Source organism: Lampetra planeri, chromosome 29 (genome assembly GCF_965212315.1).
Source record: "Lampetra planeri chromosome 29, kcLamPlan1.2.h2, whole genome shotgun sequence".
Classification (NCBI taxonomy): Eukaryota; Metazoa; Chordata; class Hyperoartia; order Petromyzontiformes; family Petromyzontidae; genus Lampetra; species Lampetra planeri.
Genome location: NC_136135.1, coordinates 11,871,148 through 11,898,782, shown reverse-complemented (window position 1 = coordinate 11,898,782; position 27,635 = coordinate 11,871,148). Strand labels below are relative to the sequence as shown.

The 27,635-nt window shown below is 48.4% G+C and overlaps 1 protein-coding gene across 4 annotated transcripts in view; it reads right to left on the bottom strand.

Moving 5' to 3' along the window:
• Positions 1-26,654, bottom strand: part of LOC144728677 (cell surface glycoprotein MUC18-like) — a 40,655-nt gene extending 14,001 nt beyond the window's left edge. For 3 of the 4 annotated variants that reach the window (XM_078608272.1, XM_078608273.1, XM_078608274.1), the window contains exons 1-4: positions 26,471-26,636; positions 4,950-5,092; positions 4,197-4,407; positions 2,763-2,827 (exon numbers count right to left, since the gene is read on the bottom strand). In XM_078608272.1, coding sequence (XP_078464398.1) covers positions 2,763-2,827; positions 4,197-4,407; positions 4,950-5,092; positions 26,471-26,519 — 468 coding nt within the window. In that variant the 5' untranslated portion in view covers positions 26,520-26,636. Of the gene's footprint in view, positions 1-2,762; positions 2,828-4,196; positions 4,408-4,949; positions 5,093-26,470 lie in introns of all 4 variants that reach the window. The other variant, XM_078608275.1, reaches the window with a different exon arrangement.
• Positions 26,655-27,635: the final 981 nt, after the last annotated feature.

Below are 27,635 nucleotides of genomic sequence, written 5' to 3'. Positions count from 1 at the left end.
ATTGAATCTAAAAGCTAATAATAACATTGGTGATTAACTGTACTAACTTGTCTTCTCTTTGCCTTGATCCTTTGCCTGGGATTTGGTTATCTTGATAGGTCCGTGGTTCGAGACAAAAGCAACTAAGACTACCTTTGCATGACTCATACTGTGGTTCATGTTTACATTTGAATCACGAGCAATTCAGGAGGTTGAGGTTGAAAGTAAATGTCGGCAAAACCAATATTGTGACTGGAAACAATCTCATCTTCATCGGTGGCTGTCTGCGTCATCTGCGCTCATGGACCCACTTTAGAGGAAGTCTGGGTGTCGACATTAATTGGATTCTCTCAAATGTCGCCATTTAAGAGATGAGAGCCTCCAAACTAAAATTAAACTACAGATACGCCTTTACTTACGAATATTCGAGTTACTAAATTTCAGAGATACAAACAAACCTGCCCGTATGTCCAGTTGCCTGTTCGGATCAAGAGTCATACGTTCAAATGCAGCGCAATAGATGGCGGTGCTGGCATCTACATTTAACATTTTTACCAGGTAAGACCCCACTAAACTATACAGCTCTTTTTCAGAAGCGACCTGGCCATAAATGATAGCTCAACGAAGTGGCTTATAATGTGGAAATGTTTATTGGCCAAATACTCTAAAACGCACGTTGCTTATAAACATGGAAGGAAGAACCAGAGGGCCCAGAGAAAAATCCACATGACTGCGGGGAGAGAGGGAGAACACGCAAACTCCAAATATACAACAGGTATCAGGGTCAGGATCGAACCCACGCCCTCCAGTATACCAGGCGAGATAGTTAACATCTCGCCAAAAAACCCAAGCCGACTCGACCTTCCCAATACAATTACCGTACCACAGTGTTGTATCTATGCCCTGTTTTCCGTTATTAATATTAAGAATAATTAAGAAAAAATATATATTTTTTATTATATCTATATATATATATTTTTTTAATTAAATAATGAAAACAACCCACTACAAGCACACCAGGAATCTGTGAAACGGCCATTAAACTGGTAAGAAGTCGGTCACAGAGAGGTCAGAGACATCCAGATGGACAAAGATCGATAACCTGAACTCCCAAGACATCTTGAGATGCACGGAGGGGGTGCAGAGCAGAGTAAAGGATAATAACGGTTGCCACTCGCGTTTTCTTAACGTTTTCCTAACCGAAAAGTAGAAACTTAACAAAGAGAATTAACCAACAAACCATAGGTTTTTTTTATTAGTAATTATCTTATATTACTCGTATTCACCGCATACATATTATTTAGAATTATATGTTTCCTATCTACACGACCTTCCGAAAAACTAAAGAGTACGAATTCCAGAAAGCTTAAGTGGAAACATAGTTACATTTAACCTCAGGACATTAAAATATAACTCAGAATAAAACACCAATCTCTGGAGAACTAAACTTGGCGAAGCCCCAAAATAATAATGTGACGAGGATCATTACGAATATTCATTAAACATAGACGAATGATAACCACGATACTAAGACCGAAGGAACTCATAAAATATAATTCAAGAATAAATGTAACACACAGGACCACATAAATGTATCGCATACATCTCCTCGACCACCTTTGTCTTCCAGCGGGGTCTGACCTCAGAATGACCCACGCAGGGCAAGCAAGAAGGGAGCAGAAAGGTTACAAAGGGGGGGGTTTGTGCTGACATTCGAGAACATCTGGTTTTTTTTTCTGTTTATTTTCCCTCGCAAGAGACGCGGAGAGAGGAGAGGGTGCTCACGTTTGAGTTAAACACGGCCGTCTTTGTCTCCCCGCAGCACAAACAGATGGCCCATGAATGCTTGGAGGGTTAGGAAAGGTCGCGAGGAGGGGTCGCGGGGGTGTCTGCTTCTTCTCGCTCTGTTTTTGTTTTTTGTTGCCCGCTCACAAGGAATGCGCAGTAGAGGGGAGTCACGTTTTGAGTTAGGCACGGGCGCACACAGCGAACAGGCAGTCTGGGTCGAGTCGTGCTCGGTCTCGCAACTCGGCTTGCGACGCAGCGTTGCGACAGGGCTCGCAAGAGAGCTGGGGCAGATCGTGCCTCGAGGAAAGATGGGACGACGAGACGTCGTTAAGGTGACAGTCTGAGTGCAGTCAGTCCGAGTCGCGCTCAGCGGTGCGACGGGGCTCGCAAGGGAGGGGTCGGCATGAGCCGAGAGAGTATCGCTGAAAGTTCTCTTCTACAGTTATCCTGATGTGTTGAGTTGCTCGCAAAGTCAAGGATTGCGATAAGTTGATTGTACTAAGTTTTCACAGTCGGGTAAGAGGTGTGCAAATACAATTATAAATTTTGAGAGCGAATGCCAACAGCTGCAGCTGGAGTTGCGCTAACGAACAATCAGCCGGGAGAAAGAGAAGGAGAGCGCCAGCAGAGCTGCGCCAGCGAGCGCCACCGAGCGCCACCGAGCGCCACCGAGCGCCAGCAGAGCTGCGCCACCGAGCGCCACCGAGCGCCACCGAGCGCCACCGAACGCCACCGAGCGCCAGCAGAGCTGTGCCACCGAGCGCCACCGAGCGCCACCGAGAGCCACCGAGCGCCACCGAGCGCCACTGAGCGACACCGAGCGACACCCAGCGCCACCGAGCGACACGAGCGACAACGAACGAGCATCTTCAAGGACAGCATCGTGCCAACTCGTCGTCCAGCAGTGGACTTAGAAACGAGTTTTGCTGTACGTTGGAGAAATAAAGAAGTGTTGAACCATTCTCCGATGCCTCTTCAATTGTATGAAATCTCACCTCAACGGTATCTTTGTTTGCTTGAACAGGTTCATGCTTTCCAATTATATGTACTTGTGGTGGCGCTGAAATAAGTAAACATCAGAATATGAATATCAAAAGAACATTAAAAAGGTAAACATTTCCAAAACCATTCACACCATTGGTATCAATGGTGTAAATGCATACCCCGAGCTCTCATACTCTGATGGTGCATTGTCTTTGAGTTGTGCGCCTTTTGGCGTCATCTGGTCCAACCCATGTGAGACTAGGCTCTAAGGAAAGCTGTCTCGGGTGTGGACCAATCAACTTCATGGACAGTGAATACATTATCAGAGTTATGTTTTTTGTTTGCATTATGACTGCAGGTATTGTGGTCTATGCAAACATGACTCCTCATAAAAAAGGTGTCAGTTTTGTTGCCAGATAAAAGGGTAAAAAAAGAATTATCATTTCCAAAAGCAGTTGGTATACACGACAATACAGCCACATTTTCAGATCTCTGTTGAGTCGCTGGTCCAGACAAGGCTGAGAACATTCTACATGGTGGTCAGATGACATGCACGCAAGGCATGATGGGAGTCGTGACTTCGTGCTATTTGTGAGCAGCACACCTCTGTGTGTTTGTGACCAGCAATAATTGACGATGGAAAATTCTGGTTTCATTGTTTATCACAATTTTGTTCGTCTATCAACTCCTATTTGTATCTTTGCAAATGTAGTTTTTTTACCAAATTTTCAACGGGCAAATCCAAGCTTTCATTGGTTTCAAACTGTTGTTGGAACGATGACGCTGGTGGACATGGATCATGATAATCTCACATCTCATCTTTTTGATTTCACTTTGTAAAAAAAAATACACAAATATCACATTATAGTGTTTAAAATGAATAAATATATAACAGTTTGAACTTATAATATTGCTTAAATCTGAGTTTTCGTGATATTTCCGGCACCTCCGATTCGCATGGTTGGCTACGTACGGTGGGAAAGAAGTTCTACATACATAAAACATGGTCATAAAATGGCTATATATAAAACTCTTATCTGTTAACCTACTTTCTACAATTATAATTATGCACACATTTTTCGCAGACTCAATGAATTGAGAAACGAAGGACAGCTTATTTGCAAGTTTTCCTTATAAATAAGTGGAGACAACTCAGGAATAATCGTGATCCAACGTAACCACGGATACGTGAAGTTCTGCAGCATTAAAAGCTTATAACAAGCGACACGTGGTTGTTGAAAAGGAGATCCTAGCAGATTGGTTAGAAATGTAATGGAGGAAATAGGATCATCTGGTAAGACACGGTGTGTAATCCAGCAGTGGTGAAGGTGCGATATTGAGGTGGACAGCTGAAGGGTTCCTATTGTGGAGAACATCACAGCATATGCGGTGGTGTAGGTGCGACTTTGAGGTGTACAGAAAAAGTGTTATAGTTAGGACTTTACAGCAAACGTTGACTCTTGTCTTGGCTTCTCCCGCTCCCTCCACCCCAGCCGACACAGTGCAGATGAAGTAACCCGAGTCGCTGGGGATGGTGTTGTTAATCACCAGAGTGAACTCGTCCTGAATGGAGATGCGGTTCCCGAATTTTGACAAATCGACCTGCTCGATTTGACCCTGCTTGTAAAGGATTCTCTGTCGAGTATTTGCTATAGGCTGCACGCGCAGAAAGTATATGAAGTACATACGTTAGCCAAAGAATGCTACGCGTCCAAGGAGATGGGAGCGATGAAATCAGTTCATCCATAATATCGTTTTTTTTTGGGTTAGATCGCGTAAATATAAATGTGTCATTAAACCCGCCACCACTCGACACAGCCAATTAGTAAGATTTGTCACGTAAACAAAACGTGCCAATCAGTTACTACTTCAGCACACCGGTGTGTTGGAGAATAAACTCACAGTATTTACAATTCGATTACCATGACACAACCAGCTTCATCAGGTGATTAACCAGAATTGTGAAGAAGTCTTCCTGTTTCGTTCTTAAACATTGACTCTATTTACTTTGTTGTGCCTGGTGGATTATTACATCACAGGATCGTGATAGGTGGCGGTGACTTTAATGAAAGTCTTCATCCAGCAGTGGATTGATCACAGCTGATAATGAAGATCACATAATTGATTAACCATGTATTGCATACCATGAAGAGTACATAGTTTACAAAAACATATTTTAAAAAGTGCGCAATACTCACAATAAACCATGCCAGTTGGGGGTCGTTGGAATCTACACGTGAAATTCCACGTTCCCAGCTGCATTTTATTTTTAGAGATTCCCCGACCTCAATATCCACAGTTGGTGGAGTGGTGGTCACCACGATGCTGTCCGCAACACCTGCTGGGACATACGAACGCAACGCCGATTACTGGGCTGAACGCCGCAACTGGCACACGGTAACAATTAATGGCTCACAGAAATCAGCTCTGGGGAACAGAGTTTGTACGTTGCCTCTGGGTTGTCCGATTTTTTTTCACAGATAAAAAACACGCACGTGTAGATAACATGCACCGGGGCATCATCACCATCATCATCAGGGGTGCATTTACGTTATTTTACTGAACACGTTCTTGACAGCTAAGACGGTTGATTTTGTTGCCAAAAAGCCGTTTGTTTGCTCCCAAAGTAGTTTAATAAAGACTTGTTTGTACGTTTGTATGAACGTTGAAGTTCTTTCGCACCATACGTTGCCAACCATACTCATTGGAGGTGCAGGGGAAGGACAACACGACTATCACCAGTGCAATCACCTTAGACTATATATATAGTGCGGTGCCGAGGAGGAACAAAAATAGACAACGGACGTGACTGGTATGAGCCAAACATACTCATGCTGAAAATGTACACCTGCAAACTACTCAATTGGGATTACATTGCAGCTGTGTAACACCCCCCCGACTGCGACAACTTGGCAGGATCCTCCTCGCTACCATGATCTGAATGTATAAATTGCAATTTGTCTCACTGGGAAATTTTTCATCCAATACGATGTAGTAATACTATACACTACGCTCGCAATGTGTACAAATATCCGATGCATGGGTAATCGCGGATATGGGTATATTTCGTAATGCTAATTATGAGGGGGGTGTAACTGGGGTAAAGGTTAAAAGGCGGAGTCAGTCGAAGCTCCGGGAACCTGCTTGAAGGTTCTGGAAGGGGGTGTGGCCGGAGGCGGGGCTTGGCCACGCTGGGGGGTATATAAGGGGGACCGAACCAGAGGTTCGGTGCTGTTGCAGGTCCTGGGTCCTGGCATCGTCGCTGCTCGCCATCATCTCTCTTCGTCGTCCGATTACGTGGCCAATCTTCTGCAAGGCTCTCATCGTCGCCGTCACTGCGCTAGTGGGATAGCTGCATAGTTTGACGCCGACGATGGGGTTGTGTGATATTGTCGGATATGTGTAGCTGCGTTACATATATGTATCGCCCAGTGTGTTCCTAATAAATAAGAAGTCTTCTACACGACGTGTCTCGGAAGCCGCTGACTACACATGTTAAGTTCTTAATCGCTCAGACAAAACTCGCAGCCGATACACGGTTTTACAGTGAGGGTAGAGTTCAATGCATTTGATGTGGGTTCCTTTCAAGGCTAAACACTGCATTTATAATTATCTTCAAAGATAAGGTCACAGTTTAAGCCATTGGTTGTAAATGTTCGTGATTTTACTGATGTTTAGAGTTCAGGAGATGAGGAAGCATGCCTCAAAGGTTTATGGCAGCAGCCATTTTGTACAGAGGGAGTAGTGGCGGCCATTTTGTTGCACCTGTCCATTGGATGAGGGTGCAAGATTCACGCGTAATTCGGGAATGCGGTTTTGGGGTTTGAATAGAAATATCGTGATCACCACTTTAATCGTGTTAAAAGAGGAATGTAAATTTACTTTCATAATTTTTTTTGCGAACAATTTTGCCAAACAACATTCGCGTTAACTGTACAATTGCATAGTTATAGTAACATCCACAACCAGAGTTCCAGAGGAAATATAAAGGAACACATTTATTACTGTACCAGACAAAGAATTATACATATCTACCCCCACCAAGTACCTCACACCTACACTCCACCCACTTAACAGACACACACATTCCGACCTTCACGCTCGACTTTACCCACCCACTAATACCTTGGCACACACCTCGCATTGCGACCTTTACCCTCCTGCCCTGCGCACAAAAATACACACACTCCACCGTTGCTCAATCTCCCACTCCCGTGCTTAAACACCGTCGCTCCTCCTGCTCACCACCCTCTGCTTGCGACATCGTTTGCACGTAACATTTGTGGAAAGAAAAGTTGCTTGACCACACTTTCAAAGAGTCTGGGCTTGTTATTTGTTTAAAATAACTAAATTGTGCATAAAAAGCTCCCACAAGCAGATGCACCCGTAAAACACGCATGCACACAAACACATACAGACGTGCACTCACGCTAGAAATGGACTAACGCATGCAGACCCACATTTTGGCTCCAAAAGGCATGCATTAACTCAAATTCACATTCAATTATGCGCATGTAAACACACAACAGTGGTTTGTATCCTAACTTGGCTGGGTTGTGTGGCACGGGCCCTCGCCCTGTTGTGCAGAGACACAAACCCGGCATCTGTATACAATTAAACTAAACTATACAGCTCTTTTTCAGAAGCGACCTGGCCACAAATGATAGCTCAACGAAGTAGCTTATCATGTGGATATATAGCAGCCAAATCATTCTGAATGCGCGATATTGATTCTAAATGTGGAGGGAAAAACCGGAGGACCCGGATAAAAATCCACGCCCACCATGGGGAGAACATGCAAACTCAAAATATAGAGCAGGCGACAGGGTCAGGTCTGAACCCATGACCTCCTGTATACCAGGCGAAATAGTAAACATCTTGCCACCGCGGCATATAGAGTTCTTTGTGGGTAGTGATGTTTACTGTCCATACATGAACATTAACTTGGTTGGTCATGTTTCGGAAGCGGTAAAAGTACTCGGGCTTCGAGGAAAGATGCAGCATGCAAGTTAACGTCAAACTGATCTCCCGCTCACTTGAGCATGGAGCAGAAATCATTTCCAGTTTGGTCTTCAGCTAGTGGTGGAAATTCCACATTCCCATGCCAAGGCGAGTCTATAGGTCTGCTACTTTCGACTTCCCCACCAACCCAAGTGGTAAAAAGCGTGGAATACTAAGCCAAAATACCATCAACAGGGCCTCCAGGGCTTGCTAACAAAGTTCCTGCTGCCAGCAGTGGCGTGTCCTTTCGGATGCGCTTTTGCAGGCGTCTTGAACGCTCTTCCTTCCGATATTATGAAGCCACTGGGAACTGTGCACTTTTAAATCATCATCGAGATTGACAACTCATTTCTTTAGAACTGATTTTTGTGTTTAGTTTGTTGTCCTCCCCCCCCTCGCCACACCTTTGATTAGCACAATTGGCTACGCACGGTGCGAAATAAGTTAAACATAAGTACAGTTGCAGTGATGCACCGTCACCAAGTGGCAGTCGAATTGATTTCAGCCCCGATTTCAATTCCTCACCATAATTTGAATTCCCACATTGTTGTTTGGTTGTTCCGACCACGACATATTCCACCACTGCGCCTTCCCACCTAGAAGGTGTGGAGGTTTGTACACACGGTGCAAAGGAATTTCGCACGGGAAGGGGGGGCGCAATTATTACTGCAAGAGACTGATGACATTGGTCACGTAATGTAATTCGCAGAGGAACTACTGAAGTGAACATTACTATGCCCCTGCATAGTTGATTTGTTGTGTTGGTCAGGGCCCACAAAATTATCTAGCCAAATGTGTTGTTATCCCCTCCACCACCCAACATGGCCAAAAAGATTGGCCTCACCCAGACATCAACTATGAATCATACTTTTGTAATATTTGAGTAACGCATTATATCATTGTACAATTTACGTAATGTTGCATCATACTGGGACCGATTAGGGTTAGGGAACGGTGATTGCCTGTAAGATCAGCGGCTCACTAGCAGTGATTGAAACACTGGATGCTGAAATAATGCACTCCCAAATGTGTCATACATCTGATGAGTTTTGCAATAAATCTTTGTTATCGTTGATGTGGAGAGACGGATTTATGCGAAGGAGACATTGGCTGCTTTTATATTTTGTTAATTTGCGTCTCCACAGTGACGCTAATGACTACTTTGTGTCCAGTATTTGTATTTTGTTATTTGCAATCTCTGTACAGGTGGTCGAGTAGTTACAGCGCCAGTCACTAAAGGGCAAACGGTGGCGATTTCGAATCCCAGTTGAGGGTCAACCCAACGATTCGACGCTTCAGGACAATAAACTGCATGTGCATGAAGCGAATGGTGCTTTTCCTATGGCTAAGACTCAGTACTGCCATAGGAAGATGGAATTCCCACCACCGCCTAAAGCTTCAAAACGTAGACGTGCATTGCCCCGTGTCAATTTCAGCAAGAAGCCACGTCGTGGTTGTTCCGGTGGCAAACGCCTGCTGCCGCCGTTCATTCTTAGCAGCTAGAGTGTGTCTCGGTGCACAGCATCTGTGCGCACGCGGCGCCATAAACCATCCGTACAGAACATCGACGCACGGTAGAGCAGCGGCGTGGTTGTCGACATGCGTGCAGGTGGTGCAACTGGGGACCCACGGGTCAGAGGGGTCCAGGCGCCGCATTACGAAGAGGGGGGTGGGGGTACATTGATGGGGGGAGGGGGGGGGTCCTCATTTCATTCCTTACACCTCAGGAGAGAGGCAGGCCAACAATCTGTCCAACTTTGGCATGTGCATTCCTCTTCCTCGTGGGATACGAATTTGGTAGCAACTATAAATCGCTGTCTAAGTTGTGATATTCAGCTGTTGTTGGTTTCAGGAGTGTTCCACACCATGAACTTATGGTACCCTGGCTGACTTACTTTTCCATTTGCGCGAAAGGGTGATTGCACCAGCTGCGCCCGTTTGAATGGGATGCAGTTATAGCAAGTGTGTGTGTGTGAGAGTTATTGCGATGCAGTTATAGCAAGTGTGTGTGTGTGTGTGTTATTGCGATGCAGTAATAGCAAGTGTGTGTGTTTCGATTTAAAGCTTTCGTGACTGCAGGGATTCATCTTCTTGGTTCTTTCGGTAAAGTCACGTAGAATGGAAATAATAAAATAATACAAATAAAACATTATAAAATAATTCTCACGACATTTCGGCCACAACGCAAGCAGCCGTCCTCCCACCACCATCCATCCCAGAAAAATTCCCTCATCAAGACTCTATACCATAGAGCCCAATGCATCTCCGACCAGGAACACATTGCCAGTGAACTCAAACACGTACGCCAAGCTATTAAGGCTAATGGTTACTCCGACTACACAATCCGCAAAGCCATCACTCCAAACATCAAGAAGGATCCTGTTGAGGAGCCTTTCAAAACCATCACCTTACCCTACAATGCTGGGGTCACAAAAAAGATCTCCAAAATCCTGATAAAACACAAGATCCAGGTCCGATTCAACACAGTACATAAAATCCGTGATCTGGTCCCGTCTGTAAAAGATGTGGTTCCAGACATACAGTACCCTGGCGTCTACAAACTAAGTTGCCTCTGTGGTAGCAGTTACATTGGAGAAACCAAACGACATGTCTCGGACCGCATCCGTGAACATAAAGCAGACTTGAAACACGGTAGGACAAACACCTCAGCCGTGGCAGATCACTGTTACAATTCAGTGGGCTGACATGATATTTACTTCTCCAAGACAGAGGTTCTCTGCAAGCCATCTGGCTACCATGAGAGATTCGTTCATGAGGCGATCCACATATACAAACACAGAGACAATTTCAACCGAGAAGATGGATTCTGGCTCAGCAATCATTGGAAGGACGTAATAAACCATTTCGGATCTTAACTGATTGTGTTCACGTTTACGGTGACTTTCAGACCTCGTTCCACTCACTGGCATTGACTATATATCTTGTATTTTCCGCAGGGAATGGATTCTTTGCTCCGCTGCAAGTCTCCAATCACCACTCTCCCATTGACATATTTCGTTGCTTCCTCTTAGTATCTTTCACGCGACGGTCAATGGTATAGTGTATAGCGGATTGTATAATAATAAATAGTATAAAATTTTAATGTTTAATACAATGTACAGAGTAATACATAGTATCGTAATTGTATAGTGAATATACAGCAGTGCGATACACAGTAGGGTGGGTAGAATAATACATATATAATGCGAGCAAGGATTGAGGGGGGGGGCGGAGTCTGGGTCACGTGGGGAGTGGGTGGAGTTAGGGTCACGTGGGAGAGAGGATTTAGGGGGAGAACCGTAAGGGGAAAGGGGAGTTGAGACGGAGTGAAACAGGAGGAGGCCACGCTGGGCAGGACGGAGAGAGTGGCGCGGTCGCCACGCAGTGGGAGACGTCAACACCGTCAGCCATCGGTGTCAAACGCAGAGAACTAGCGGCTGTGGGAGGCTAGCTGTATACGGGGCAGCAGTGAAGCTAGAGAGCGGAGCAGCGGTGTGGCTGCAAGGTGGAGCAGCAGGGAGACTGCATATCGGAGCAGCAGGGAAACTGCATATCGGAGCAGCCGAGTGGCTATGGAGAGATCGTCGGGAGGGACGCGGGCCTGAGCGAGGACGCCGTGGTAACGAGATTCTACGAACCCAATAAAGGACAACGGAGATCGACATCTGAGAGAGAGTCCTTTATTACATTGGTGTCAGAAGTGAAATGGCATGTCAAAACAGCTCAGGAGGAAGACTGTCCCTGCACCATCTTCTGCAGCATCTTCTGACGACAACCTCCCTCCAGCGGTGGCGCTACCGATGATGGAGGAGGAAAGCGGCGCGGGGACGAGCGGGGGTCCGGGCGTGCAGGACGTGGCCGCCTCGGTGGGCCCATCCACGTGACTGGACGCTGAGGACGGATGGCGACAGGTGGCGGCGCAACTGGAGGCGCTGAAGACGGTGTTGACGCAGTTGTGCGACCTTGTGACGCTGGCGACGACTTCGGGGAGGCCCGGCGGGGAACAATGGCCCGGGGCCTTGCCGTCGCCATCAGCCCTCTTGACCACGCGGCACAAAGACGCCATCTTGGGCGTGGCCGAGGAGGAACGGCGGGAAGCCGCCATCTTGCGCCCTCCGCCGTGGGAAGCCGCCATCTTGCACACGTTGCGGAGTGATGCCATCTTGTCGCTGCCGCGTGAGTCACCATCGGAGGAGGACGGCGGAGCAAGAACCCGCAGCCGTCATTTAACAACGGCCAAAAAATTCTCCATCGGCGGCGATTGGAGCGCATTCGCCTGCCGTTTTCAAGCGGCCGTACGCTCTGCCAAATGGACGGACGCGGAGGCCCTGGAAGTCTTACCAACACTTCTCGACGACGAGTCCATCTGGTTCTTCCGCTCCATCAAGGCCGACAAGAAGAAGACGCTGCAGGGTGTCTTCGAGGAAATGGCGGATGCGTACGAGCCTCCGGACGATGCCCATCGGAGATTTGTTCAGCGCCAACGGGCGCCTGATGAATCGCCGGTGGCTTTCAGAGGCGCAGTTCTGGAGCTGGCGATGGCGGCATACCCCGAGACGGAGCCAGATTTGTTGGAGCCCCTTGTGTTGGGCAAGATGCTGGAATTGTCTAGAGACCTGGGGATCCCCATGCCGGTGTGCAGCCATGATAAATTGACGTCCCGTGCTGCGGCTAAGTGCTTGGACGCTCAATTTAATCTCTGACGCTGGAAGCAGGTGTCAGCTTGGACGGGGGGCCCCATCGTTGAAGGCGGTGCTACGGGGTGGGATCCTAAGAAGGCGGTCTACGTTCCTGATGACAAGGGTCCGCAGGAGTTGACGGCCGCCTCCGCCCAGTGGCCTGCTCGGGGGGGAACGGGGCCGAGGTCCGGCCCGCCGGCGCGGGAACGTCGGGACAGAGGGGGTGCCGCGCGCCGGAACGACGTGGAGTGTTTCCGCTGCGGCCGTAAGGGCCACTTCACCAGGGACTGTTGGGCTCGCATCCCGGGGCCGCGCCAGCAGGAGGCCTCGACCACGGACGTCGCGCGAAAAGACCAGCCAGGACAGGCAAGTCGGTGCGCATCAGACACCCGGCAAGGCCTGTCACCTCATGCATCACCATCGCCGCGCGGTCCATGTGTCGATAACAATGAGATGCCTCCGATTGACCCGTGTCGCTCGCTGACGCAATGGCGCCGATTGGCACGGAGAGTAGTTGCGGCCGCTACGGGGTCGTCTACGGTACCGGGTTCTATTCAGGGGGTCGAGGTGCGTATTTTGGTGGACTCCGGTGCGTCCGCGACCATTATTTCGGATGTCATTTTCCATCTTTTGGGCATTCCGCTAGGGAGAGTGCGAGCCGTTTATGATTTATGCATAGCGGCGAATGGGGGAAGTATGGGCATTGTGGGCCAGGTGGACGCCAACATATCGATTGGGGGGGTGTCGGCTTCAGGGACCGTTTTGATCTCTAGGTCCCTCGCGGTACCCTGTTTGTTGGGGACTGATTTCCTGGCAAAAATGCCCATTCAAACAAGGATTGATCAAAATTGCATTGAATTACCAGGGGGGTGGAAGATTTCGTTCCTACCGTCGCCATGGGGCCAGCCTGCCCCTGGTTGCCAGGTGCAGGCGCTGTCTGAAGTATCTGTTGACATTCCACCTGGTTCGCAGATGCTTATCCCGTTGAGATATCGGAAGCCAGTACCTGGCGTTGAGGGAGCGGCGGGGGTTCTGTTATCGCCGTCCACGGCTATAACGGGCGTTTCGGCGCTGGTTGGGGCACAAACGATTGTCCGGCCGGGCCAGCCCCTGTTCTTACAGGTGCTAAATGGGAGTGCGGAGAATGTCAGTGTCCCGGCCGGAACGGTTTTGGCTCACGCCACGACCGCGTTCACGGCTCATGACAACCAGGCCCGCCGGGACATGGTAGGGGGGGTTTCGGGGCCTACGGGGCAGGATGACCGTTGGGTTGCCGAGTTATGCGGGGAGAATTCATCCCTGACCGGAGAACAACGGTCCGCGCTTCGCACGCTGTTGCTAAGTTATTCCGACGTGTTCAGCTCGGATGATTTTGACTTGGGAAGCACCTCCCTGCTTTCCCACCACATTGATATGGGGGATGCCGCTCCGATTTGGTTGAACTCGCATCGGTTGAGCCCGATGGAGCGGGATCAGGTTCGCGGTGCAGTGGAGGACATGCTGGCCGCTGACATAATATCCCCGTCTAACAACCCATGGGGCGTGCCGGTAGTCCTTGTGAAGAAGAAGGATGGGAAACTGCGATTTTGCGTCGATTTTCGAAAATTGAACAAGGTGTCCGTCGCAGACGCGTACCCCCTGCCGCGTATGGATGATTCCCTCGATGCCTTGTCTGGGGCGAAGTTTTTTTCAACACTGGATCTCTCCTCGGGATTCTGGCAGCTTCCCCTCGACCAGCCCTCGAGGGAAAAGACGGCTTTCCGTACGCCGCAGGGACTGTTTCAGTTGAATTACCTTCCAATGGGCTTGAATGCGGCCCCCGCCACTTTTCAGCGGTTGATGGAGCTGGTGTTAACGGGTCTGCAGTGGGAGACATGTTTGATATATTTAGACGATGTCATCGTCTTTAGCCGCACATTTGACGAACATTTGCAGAGATTGGAGACGGTTTTTGCTAGGATGCGCTCCGCCAATTTAAAATTCAAACCGAAAAAGTGTCACCTACTGCAACGATCCGTGCGTTATTTGGGACACATAGTCAGTGCGGACGGGGTGGCCACGGACCCGGAGAAGACGGCGTGCGTCCGCAACTGGCCAACCCCGGCCTCGGTTGGGGACGTACGTTGCTTCCTGGGGTTCGCCTCATACTATCGCAGGTTCGTTCCGAACTTTGCTATGATCGCTAGGCCCTTGCACCTCCTTACGGGTAAGGGTCGGCGGTTCAGTTGGGGTCCGCCGGAGGAAGCGGCGTTTGAGGGCCTACGCGATCAGTTGGCGATGGCGCCGACATTGGACTATCCCGATTTTGATCGACCTTTTATTCTGGATACGGACGCTAGTGACACTGGGATCGGGGCCGTTCTGTCACAGTCCAAGGGCGGCATGGAACGCGTGGTAGCCTACGGTAGCCGTGTACTGTCCCCGGCAGAAACCCGCTACTGCGTTACTCGCCGCAAACTATTGGCTATTGTCTATTTTCTCCGCCAATATCGGCCGTATCTTTACGGCCGGTCGTTTATTGTGCGCACGGACCATGCGGCTCTGCAATATGCCCTGAGGGTTAACCAACCATCTGGCCAACTGGCACGATGGTTGGAGACCCTGCAGGAATTTTCCTTCGAAATACAATATCGGAAGGGGTCGCGTCACGCGAATGCGGACGCGCTCTCCAGATTACCGCAGGGGTCCCCTTGCGCTTGCGCATCGGGTACGAATAGGTGTACGCCGGTTCAGCTACCCCCTCGGCCTGTCGTGTCAGCTGTCGAGGTGCCTGGGTCTCCGGTGTGCCCAGGACCGGCCGATGGTGTTCTGAACCTGCCGCGCTCGGTATGGATTCGTGAACAATTGCTCGACGACTCGTTGGGGGCTTTACGGAGTCGGGCTGCGAAGGGAGCGGGGAGATTGCTGTCCGGTGGGACGCCAAGGGCCGCTCTCCGGGATGGTTTGCTCATGTGGAGGGAGGGATTGCATGACCGCTGGCGTCTGGTAGTACCGTCGTCGTTACGGTACGAATTGATTCGGACTCTGCACGGCGACACTTTATTACATCTCGGGGTGCAGAAGACTTTGTTAACATTGCAGCGAGACTACTTCTGGCACGGCATGACGACGGATGTCGTCGGACACATTCAGGCGTGTCCCGAATGTGCCCGGCGGAAGCCGCCTAAAAACCCTTATGTGCCGCCGGTGCAGTCCATACAGGTGTCTCGAATTAACGAGTTGGTGGCGCTGGATATTTTGGGACCCTTCCCGCCATCCGCTAGGGGTAATAAATATTTGCTGGTCGGGGTGGAATATCTTTCCCGTTGGCCGATGGCTTGGCCCTTACCCGACCAGTCGGCGGCGTCTATCACGGACGCCTTCCTGTTTGGATATGTGCTGGACAAAGGGGCGCCGGAGAGGCTACTCACGGATCAGGGGCGAAATTTTTCTTCCAAATTGTTGGCAGAAGTGTGCGCTGCTCTGGGAACCAAGAAGGTTCGTACGTCTCCTTACCACCCGCAGATGGATGGCATGGTGGAACGGCTTAATCGGACGCTGTCGGCCATGCTATGTCACACGGTTGACGAGAAACAAGCTGATTGGGACTTAGATATACCTGGGGTACTCTCCGCGTATCGGATGACGCCTCATGCGTCCACAGGGTATTCTCCATTTTTTCTAATGTACAGCCGCGAGAATGTGCCGCCGGTGGAAGTACAGCTGGGTACGGGGGCGAAGGGTCCTGTTAAACCTCTCCTCGAATACATTCAGGACACTGTTCGATGCGTCGCCGAGGCACGGGAGGGGGCTCGATTGGCTACTGCCAAGACTCAGGCGCGAAACGAGCGTTGCGCCCGGCGCTCGACCGGTACATGCCCCTGGCGAGTGGGGGACATGGCATGGCTGCACTGCCCGCAGGTGCGGCCGGGGACCTCCCCGAAGCTTCACAAACCATGGCAGGGGCCGGTTAAGCTTATTGAAGTCCCTAACCCGCAATCCGCACGGGTTCGGTTCAGATTGCGGCGCTGGTACGTCCATACGTCTAGGTTGAAGCCCTACGTGGCCCTGTGGATGGATGCGTCATCCCTTGATGTTGCCTTGCCGGTGTCTGTTGCACCCGACGCACCTCTGCCCTTGCCTGTTGACTCTGCAAGCGCGCCTGTTGTGCCTTCTACAGATGAACCAGCCGTGACGCAGGTGGATGTGGCGAATCCTGCTCTGGGTGGGCCTACCACGGTGACGGGGCCACTTGACCCCGCTGCCCCTCCAACCCCACCACAGACACGGTTGCCAGAGACCCCGGACTTGGGTCTCTCTGGGGAACGGGACCTTGGCGTTGACGGGCCTCCAACAGCGGCGGGCGGTTCTACTCCCGTCGATCTTAAAACCCCGTCGCGTTCTCGGTCTGTGGGGGGACCGCCGCCCGTTCGTGACGGGCCGGCGACCCGCACGCATTCCAAATCCCTTTCCTTCCGTTGATTGTTCTTGTTCTTCTTGTTATCGTTGTTATATTCTCCATTGTCCAGTGATGCCAGATGGTTACAATGTTGCTCGCATTATTTTATTATATTTTTTGCAGCCGGGGACGGCTGGGTTTTCATTAGGGGGGGGGGGGGGGTCGTGTAATGCGAGCAAGGCTTGAGGGGGGGCGGAGTCTGGGTCACGTGGGGAGTGGGTGGAGTTAGGGTCACGTGGGAGAGAGGATTTAGGGGGAGAACCGGAAGGGGAAAGGGGAGTTGAGACGGAGTGAAACAGGAGGAGGCCACGCTGGGCAGGATGGAGAGAGTAGCGCGGTCGCCACGCGGTCGGAGACGTCGACACCGTCAGCCATCGGTGTCAGACGCAGAGAGCTAGCGGCTGTGGGAGGCTAGCTGTATACGGGGCAGCAGTGAAGCTAGAGAGTGGAGCAGCGGTGTGGCTGCAAGGTGGAGCAGCAGGGAGACTGCCTAACGGAGCAGCAGGGAGACTGCATATCGGAGCAGCAGGGAGACTGCATATCGGAGCAGCCGAGTGGCTGTGGAGAGATCGTCGGGAGGGACGCGGGCCTGAGCGAGGACGCCGTTGTAACGAGATTCTACGAACCCAATAAAGGACAACGGAGATCGACATCTGAGAGAGAGTCCTTTATTACACATGGTGTATAGTAATACAGTATGTAATTTAATGTTGGGTTTGTCTATGGCAGTATATAGTACGGGGTAGACCCGTGTGATGTAAGAGAATAAAGTTTAGCTGGCAGCATATTATATTTTTTGCGACATAGAATTGTAATGTATTACTTACTGTTAGTAGCTCAGCTTATTTGAGAGTATATTTAGTATACTGATGATACTATGTAGTTTATATTTTAGTTGTTTACGTGGTAGTTTAGTTACTGCAGCTACATACTATTAACATTCCTTCCCTTTATTAATGCTTCCCCCTATCCCCTCCCTTTGATGCTGCTAATCCTGCATAATACATATTTTAGTTGTTTACGTGGTAGTTTAGTTACTGCAGCTACATACTATTAACATTCCTTCCCTTTATTAATGCTTCCCCCTATCCCCTCCCTTTGATGCTGCTAATCCTGCATAATACACGGGCAAAACATGACTTTAAACCCCCCCGCCAAACCTCCTACGCATTTCACAAGTAGTACTAATCGCATATCTGCATTTCCCATAAATATGCTAAAATTCCTCTTGATATGCAAATTATTTTGTCAAGGCGCTCTTCCTCCTCCCTCCCAGCTTAAATAGACGCTCCAAGCCTGGAGTGAGTCATTCAGACTCTGTTTTCTCGACAGACCTGTTCTTCACCTGAGGACGGCTGCTTGCGTTGTGGCCCAAACGTCGTGAGAATTAATTTATTATGTTTTATTTCTTATTATTTTTTTATTTCCATTACACGTGACTTTACCGAAAGAACCAAGAAGAAGTGTGTGTGTGTTATTGCGATGCAGTTATAGCAAGTGTGTGTGTGTGTGAGTTATTCCGATGCAGTTATAGCAAGTGTGTGTGTGTGTTATTGCGATGCAGTTATAGCAAGTATGTGTGTGTGAGTCATTGCGATGCAGTTATAGCAAGTGTGTGTGTGTGTTATTGCGATGCAGTTATAGCAAGTGTGTGTGTTATTGCGATGCAGTTATAGTGTGTGAGTGTGTGTGTTATTGCGATGCAGTTATAGAAAGTGTGTGTGTGTGAGTTATTGCGATGCAGTTATAGCAAGTGTGTGTGTGTGTTAGTGCGATGCAGTTATAGCAAGTGTGTGTGTGTTATTGCGATGCAGTTATAGCAAGTGTGTGTGAGTGTGTTATTGCGATGCAGTTATAGCAAGTGTGTGTGAGTGTGTTATTGCGATACAGTTATAGCGAGTGTGTTATTGCGATGCAGTTATAGCAAGTGTGTGTGAGTGTGTTATTGCGATGCAGTTATAGCAAGTGTGTGTGTGTTATTGCGATGCAGTTATAGCAAGTGTGTGTGAGTGTTATTGCGATGCAGTTATAGCAAGTGTGTGAGTGTGTTATTGCGATGCAGTTATAGCAAGTGTGTGTGTGTGTTATTGCGATGCAGTTATAGCAAGTGTGTGTCAGTGTGTTAGTGCGATGCAGTTATAGCAAGTGTGTGTGTGTTATTGCGATGCAGTTATAGGAAGTGTGTGTGAGTGTGTTATTGCGATGCAGTTATAGCAAGTGTGTGTGAGTGTGTTATTGCGATACAGTTATAGCAAGTGTGTGAGTGTGTTATTGCGATGCAGTTATAGCAAGTGTGTGTGAGTGTGTTATTGCGATGCAGTTATAGCAAGTGTGTGTGTTATTGTGATGCAGTTATAGCAAGTGTGTGTGAGTGTTATTGCGATGCAGTTATAGCAAGTGTGTGTGTGTTATTGCGATGCAGTTATAGCAAGTGTGTGTGAGTGTTATTGCGATGCAGTTATAGCAAGTGTGTGTGAGTGTGTTATTGCGATGCAGTTATAGCAAGTGTGTGTGTGTTATTGCGATGCAGTTATAGCAAGTGTGTGTGTTATTGTGATGCAGTTATAGCAAGTGTGTGAGTGTGTTATTGCGATGCAGTTATAGCAAGTGTGTGTGTGTTATTGCGATGCAGTTATAGCAAGTGTGTGTTATTGCGATGCAGTTATAACAAGTGTGTGTGAGTGTGTTATTGCGATGCAGTTATAGCAAGTGTGTGTAAGTGTGTTATTGCGATGCAATTATAGCAAGTGTGTGTGAGTGTGTTATTGCAATGCAGTTATAGTAGGTGTGTGTGTGTTATTGCGATGCAGTTATAGCAAGTGTGTGAGTGTGTTATTGCGATGCAGTTATAGCAAGTGTGTGAGTGTGTTATTGCGATGCAGTTATAGCAAGTGTGTGAGTGTGTTATTGCGATGCAGTTATAGCAAGTGTGAGTGTGTGTGTTATTGCGATGCAGTTATAGCAAGTGTGTGTGTGTGTTATTGCGATGCAGTTATAGTAAGTGTGAGTGTGTGTGTTATTGCGATGCAGTTATAGCAAGTGTGTGTGTGTGTTATTGCGATGCAGTTATAGCAAGTGTGTGTGTTATTGCGATGCAGTTATAGCAAGTATGTGTGTGTTATTGCGATGCAGTTATAGCAAGTGTGTGTGTGTGTGTTATTGCGATGCATTTATAGCACGTTTGTGTGTGTGTTATTGCGATGCAGTTATAGTAAGTGTGTTTGTGTTATTGCGATGCAGTTATAGCAAGTGTGTGTGTGTTATTGCGATGCAGTTATAGCAAGTGTGTGTGTGTGTTATTGCGATGCAGTTATAGCAAGTGTGTGTGTGTTATTGCGATGCAGTTATAGCAAGTCTGTGTGTCTTATTGCGATGCAGTTATAGCACGTGTGTGTGTTATTGCGATGCAGTTATAGCAAGTGTGTGTGTGTGTGTGTGTTATTGCGATGCAGTTATAGCAAGTGTGTGTGTGTGAGTGTGTTATTGCGATGCAGTTAAAGCAAGTGTATGTGTGTGTGTTATTGCGATGCAGTTATAGTAAGTGTGTGTGTGTTATTGCGATGCAGTTATAGCAATTGTGTGAGTTATTGCGATGCAGTTATAGCAAGTGTGTGTGTGTGAGTGTGTTACTGCCGAGCGTGAATTACGCACGAGCAGGTTCATGACCCTTGAAACATTCCGAGAAGTCCGCAGGTGGCCACTGGAATTAAATTGATAATGCGGGTTTATGCAGAGCTTTATAGAAGGTTATAAGAAAGGAAACCAAGACGTTGTGCTTTTGTTTCAAACCGAGAAATAGAGTATTCAAATTGACTGTTAAATTGCAAACAACTCTGGCTTTTGCCTGATGATACTGGTTGTAATTCCCGGTGAAACGTCGTATTAGGATTGTAAATGTTGTGGGTTTACTCTCCAAGACACCGGTGTGCTGAACTAGTAATTAATTTGGATGTGTTATTTACGTGACAAACCTTACTGATTGGCTGTGTCGGGTGATGGCAGGTTTCACGACACATTTATATTTCTGTGATCTAACCAAAAAAATATACTCTTAAGGAAAATTGCAAACCATTCACATTTAAAGTTAACTCCGCCTCTAATGTCAGGAGTGAGATCGAGCGCTTCGGGGGGAGATGGGAAATCGAGTACGCATTGTCGTATGTGTGTGTGTGGATGTGTTGTGTGTGTATCTTTTCATCGGTACTTTCGGAGTCCCTGACCCTCTGCCCACGATAATTAAGGACCTTCATGATGGTGAGTGGGCCCGGGTAAAACTACTTGGCCGGGAGTCAGAGCCATTCCCTGTACACCTTGGGGTGCGACAGGGATGTCCTCTGGCTCCCAAATGATTTAACATTTATTTTGACCACGTAGTTCGTGAAGCATTCAATAGCTGTACCGGAGGAATTTCCATCTGGTACAGATACAATGGGAGGTTGATCGATGCCCGGGTGCGATCAAGGGATGGCTCCCTATTGGTCAACCACGTTATGTATGCCGATGATTTGGTAATAGCTGCTCATTCAGAGGAGGAGTTGGAGACGCTGCTGCTGAGACTGGAGCGTGCCACTAAGAGGTGGGGCCTTACCATCAGCCCCACCAAAACTAAGCACCTGCCTGGGTATTTTGTACCATCGGACACTCCACCCCCACAACTCCCAATTGGTGATAGGGCAGTTGTGGAGAGAGTGGAGAGTTTCCCATACCTGGGCAGTGTGCTCATGGCCGGTTCCGGTTTAACAGCAGAGGTCTCACTCCGAATCAGTCGAGCGGCATTATCTTTTCATCGGTTGCGTAACGCTGTGTGGAAGCTACCTGGTCTGTCGCTCCGCATGAAGTTTCAGGTCTTCTCGGCCATAGTCATTCCCTCCCTTCTCTACGCTTGCGAAACGTGAAACCCCTTAATGGAACATCTTCACCAGTTAGAAACATTTAGGCTGGCCTGCCTACGATCCATCCTGGGTTTAACCTGGCTGGATTGTGTGAGGAGCTCACAAATCCTTGAAAGATCTGGACAAAGTCCCATCGGTGAGCTCCTACGGCAGGCAAGGCTGCGTTGGCAGGGCCATATAGCCCGCATGCCCAGCTACTGCATGCCTAAACAGCTTTTGTTCGGCCGGATCAAGGGGGCTAAATAGGCGCGGCACAGGCTAGATAAGAGATGGAGTGATGTGGTACAGGAGGATGTGAAGCTGAGCGGACTTGCCGATGACTGGTACCAGGGGTGTCAAGATCGGCCTCTGTAGAAGAGGCTCATGAAGGGCGCTACTGGGCAGTTGGAGGCAGTTGCCCTCAAACAACAACGGAGGGCGGAAGAGCGACGCTCACAACAGCAAGCGGAGCGCCGTGTGGCTAAAGCACAGCAAGTTGGCACAGTCGGGGGCACAGGTGGTGCATCAGCCAGTCGTCTCAGTCAGTCGACCTGTGGCATCTGGGTCTGCCCCGTGACCTCCTGCCAGCGGGCGTTCTACACTTCACGTAGCCTCAAGGTGCACATCGCTTGGCACAAGCGTCGTGGTGACGTCACCGCCACTTAGTGGCGAATGGCGGTTGTTGTTGGTTGTTGTGTGTATGTCGATGTATGTGTGTGTAAGTCCATGTTTGTGTAAGTCCATGTGTGTGTGTGTGAGTGTGTGTGTGAGTCTCTGTGTGTCTGTACGTCGATGTGTGTGCATGAGTCGATGTGTGTGCATGAGTCCATGTGTGTGTGTGTAAGTCCATGTGTGTGTGTGTTAGTCAATGTGTGTAAGTCCATATGTGTGTGCGTGTAGGTCGATGTGTGTGTGAGTCTATGTATGTGGGAGTCGATGTGTGTGTGTTAGGTTGATGTGTTTGTGTGTGGGTCGATGTCTGTGTGTGTGTAAGTCGATGTGTGCGTGATAACACGTGAGATGCATACGCAGGCTGAACAAAACTGAGGTGTGGGGGTAGCATCTAGAAGCATCCAGCAGCATCCCAATGCCTTGTGTGATGCTACGCCGAGGCAGCCGTACGACCGCTTATTCCAACTCGCGTGAAGTAGTTCTGTTCACTCGATCGTGTTATATCCAATTTGCATCCGCGTAATAAAAAATGTACTTTAATCACGTCACATCCAATTCGCGTTATGAAAACAACAAGACGCATTATGGGAGAACAGACTGTACGTAGCCAACCACGCTAGTTGCACATGGGTTGTTGCATTAGATAGTTAACCGTCGCACATCGCTTTGGAGGGAATGCTCGCGAGTTTGTAATGGAGGTGGTCGTTGCTTGCGAGACCGGCTATGTGGACTAGAAGATAGGGAATCACGATTTACTTTGTTTTATTTTACCATGTAAGACCCACTGAGATGTATAGCTCTTTTTCCCAGAAGCGACCTGTCCATAAATGATAGCTCAACGAAGGGGCTAATAATTTAAAAGCACGTTGAGTCTAAATGTGGAGTGAAAACCGGAGGACCTGGAGAAAAATCCACGCAACCACGGGGAGAACATACAAACTCCAAATATACAGCAGGTGTCAGGGTCGGGATCGAACCCACATCCTCCTGCATATCAGGTGAGGGAGATAACATCATGAACCAATCTCAAAGTGGCAAGTTTGTATTTCTTGATATGCTTTACCATGTGAGAAGGATGATGGACATCACGACGACGTTAGCTCACACAATGAAGAAAATTACATTGTTGTTCTTTAAATTTTACTCATGTTGTGTAAGATTCCGGAAGCAGCAACAACAGATGGATTATCTATTTCTCATTAGGAAGGAAGTTGATGACAAGGTTTGGTGACAATCGAATGTATATTTATAGAGCGCTTTCACTGAAGGTGCTTGACATAGCTTACACAACAATCGCAGAGTGGAATTATTTCGTTGGGCAGAGGGAGTGCTACAAGGATTGAGGAATGAGTGAGAGCAATCGAGGGGTATTTGGGGCTCACGAAAGGGCTATCGGGGAGGGATGGGAAGGAGTGTAGGGGCAACGTTGAGTCTATGGTTCAGTGTTAAGTCTATGGGCAGTGTTGAGACTATGGTGCAGTGCTGAATCTATGGGCAGTGCTGAGTCTATGGTGCAGTGTTGAATATATGGTGCAGTGTTGAGTCTATGGGCTGTTTTGAGCCTATGGTGTAGTGCTCAGTCTATGGGTAGTGTTGAGTCTATGGTGCGGTGCTGAGTCTATGGGCAGTGTTGAGTCTATGGGCTGTGTTGAGACTATGGGCTGTGTTGAGTCTGTGGTGTAGTGTTGAGTCTATGGTGCAGTGCTGAGTCTATGAGCAGTGTTGAGTCTATGGGCTGTGTTGAGTCTATGGTGTAGTGTTGAGTCTATGGTGGTGCTGCTCAATGTACAGGGGAAGTTTATTCCATTGGCGGGTACAAGGAGGGAGAAGGACTGGAAACGGGATTGGGCACAGGGAGGAGAGGCAGAGAGTTTATTGGGAACGAAGAGGACGAGATGAGGGAGATGAGAGAGGCGAGATGATGATGATGAGGTAAGGCAGGGCCACGGAGAGATGTAACGACGCGCGTCAGGTATTTAAAAAAGCCAGCGGTGTCGTTAACGAGGAGCCGGTGCGAAGTTGAAGGAGGAGAGGCGAAGTGTGAGAATTAAAGCGGAGACTGACAGTGACTCGTGCGGAAACATGTTTGAGTTTATTGGACGGGAGGGCAAGGGGCAGGAAGCGTGAGAAGACGAAGCGTCGCTGGAGGAGTTGCTATGCAGTAGATGTGGTGGCGAGTAACCTCCCGGTCATATATCGTGTGTGTGCGGGTGTGTCACATCTCATCTCAGTCAGTCGACCCATGGTCACTGTGACCTCCTGCCAGCAGGCGTTCAGCACTTCACGGGTCCTTAACGTGCACCTAGCCTGGCACAAGCACCGTGGTAACGTGACTGCCACTTAGTGGCGATTTGCGGTTGTTGTTGCCACATTGGTGTGGACAATGGCGGAGCCAGGATTTTCAGGTAGGCGGGGCAACCCCTCCAGAAATGAAAAATGATAAGAGTTGTTAGTAAGTGAGGGTCAAATTTGAACGGCGTTGTGTGATCGGCATCGCGCTCGCTGAAGGTGTTGATGCCTTCAGGGAAGTCGTGTCCCGTATACGCAACTGTGCACAATTCTGTGAGTCACTTATAACTGCTTTGTCGTTAATTATTGCCAATTATGGACTCAGGCTATTGTCCTATCATCTCATAGAGTCCCCGGCACGTAATAATAATATGCTACACAGTGGCAGTGGGGGGTCGCAAAATGCCGATTTATTACTAATAAACCCCAATGATCCGATCTAAATTAGGGATTTCGATCGGATCATTGGGGGAGCACGTGCCACCCCACCCCCCACTGACTCCTCAAATGAGTACCTAGTAAGGTGCGTAAACATCCCCACTGGGGAGACAAAGGCGCTCGGGCGTGGTGCTGGCCAAAAGTATTACGAAGTTTATTTCGTACTACTTTTAGATGTACTTAACTTCCCTACGAAGTGGTACTTATTTTCATGACCGCAAAGGGGTGATGAAGCCGAGTCTACCCCTAACTTGCACTCACAACCATCGCAATCGCAAGCCACCTTCGCTCTCTCGCTGATCGGTTACAATATACCCGGCATATTTACAACTCAGTTTTGCAAATGTTAACACAAGTATCACGTAATCGCTGTAATACGTATACAACTTCAGCGCGTAGGGGATGATTAACTTTTTCACGTAGGAAGTTATTAAATTCGTGGATAAAACATTGAACATTGCAGACAGCGGTGGTTTTCCCGCAGAGACCCCAATGGGAAATTCCGCAAGCATGCTCGACGAGTCTCTAATGGTTTAATTTTAAACATTTCAGTTCCCTCGAATGAGTAATATGAGAAGTAATATTTTGCAATACCGTGTGCCATTCATACAAAAGGTTCATCTTCACAGACCAATTGTCAAAACGAACTTCCTCTTTCAGACTGCTATTCAAGAGTTAATTACCGTAATCATATGACCGTTCAGAATAGATTTGTAGTAACGATCTGGCCCAAGTGTGGCATCAGACAGAGTAAGAATGTGGCACAGCTGAACACATTAAAGTGTCTCGCGATGCACGAGCGTACAACAACGCGCCGATTATGAATATCGGTTCCGCTCACAACCGATTGCAACAATTGAACCAACGTGAAGTATCATTTGATAATCTTACGCTGTTTAACAGAGCTGCCGAAAACGCACAGGAACCCCAACTCGTCTTTGAGGGTGCAACACAGAGCTGAGGTGTGACAAAGACAACGATCCCCCGTGTAGCCTTAACAGACTGTTGGGGCAAGTGCTGTTAGTGAGCACCTATGAAGGCCGGCACAGCACACGAGGGGGTGGGTGGCCAGCACCACCCCGACCGCCTTTGTCTCCCAGTGGCGATGTTTACACACCGCACCAGGTACTAATTTGAGGCTGAGTCGACCTTCAGGGAGGCCCAGGACAGGTTCAGAAAATCGTCACTGGTGTTAGCCGTGAGCGGGAATCGACATCGGGACGCCGGGTTCGTATCGTAGCGCAGCAATAATACACCACAGCGATGAAACTTACAATAACCGATGACATTTGTCACGGGATAACACTCCACGACATGGCGCAATCACTTACGTTGCGTGGCGAGCGCGAACAGAAAGCAGCAGGCGGCTTTTAAACCCATGACGTTCTCGGTGAAAACGTTTTCAAAAGAGCTGGGAGCGTAAACGCGGCCGCGGTCCCCGTGCCGTGGTGGTGGTGGCTGCGCTCAGGCTGCTGGAGCGCCCACGCGGAAGGGCGAGAGAGCAAGAGCAGAGAGAGAGAGCTGTGCAACGTTCCGCCCGATTTATGGCCCAAATTATAACCCTTGCTGTGTGACATGGCACAATCTAATTTGTGCAGCACTGTACGTTTAAAATAATATATACTGCATACGTTTAGTTCAGTGGTTCTTAACCTTGTTGGAGGTACTGAACCCCACCAGTTTAATATGCGCATTCACCGAACCCTTCTTAATTGGAAAAATAAAATGTGATTTTTTCAAATTCAAAACATAGGTATATGTTTTACTGGTGCACAAAATGAACCGTGCATCAACATCACTGTGTTCAAAGAACAAAACCAGCAAAACATGATTTTCACACAAAAACAAAATAATGAATACTTACTGGAAATCAGTGTGACTTCTGCTTTTGCCTTTCAGAGACCAGTTCAGAAATATGCGGCTTCACCTTGGCAAGTGCCACTCTCATGTCATTTTCGCAACAAAGTCTGTTCCTTTTCTTCGTTTTTATGTCCAGCATCCTCGAAAAGGATTGCTCGCAAAGATATGTTGTAACAAACGGTATGAAAATCTCCAGGGCTTTCTTAGCAATAACAGGGTACGTTATCATTTGTTGACACCAAAACGTTGAGAGCGTTGTTGTTCTGAAGAGTTGCTGTTGAACCTGGCTCTGCTGAATTTCAATGATTTCGTCGAGGTATTCATCATTGACATCTGCTGTCTCAACACTAAACGTGAACGGCTGTCTTACCCATGCTGGATATGACTCTCTTGTAGGGAAGTATCCGTCGAGAGACTTTGCAAGCTCATCTAAGTGCGTGGCAATTGCTTGCTTCAGTTCCGCGGGTACAGAAATGTCTCCGATTCCAGATACATCTTCGATCTTACTTACATAGTCGTCCAGCAGGAGAAAGTTTGCGAAGTTATCGTTCTCTGTTCGTCGTTTCCATAACTGTAGCTTTTTTTGAAAAGCCTTCAGGTTTTCTTCCACTTCAATGATGTTGACTCCACCGCCCT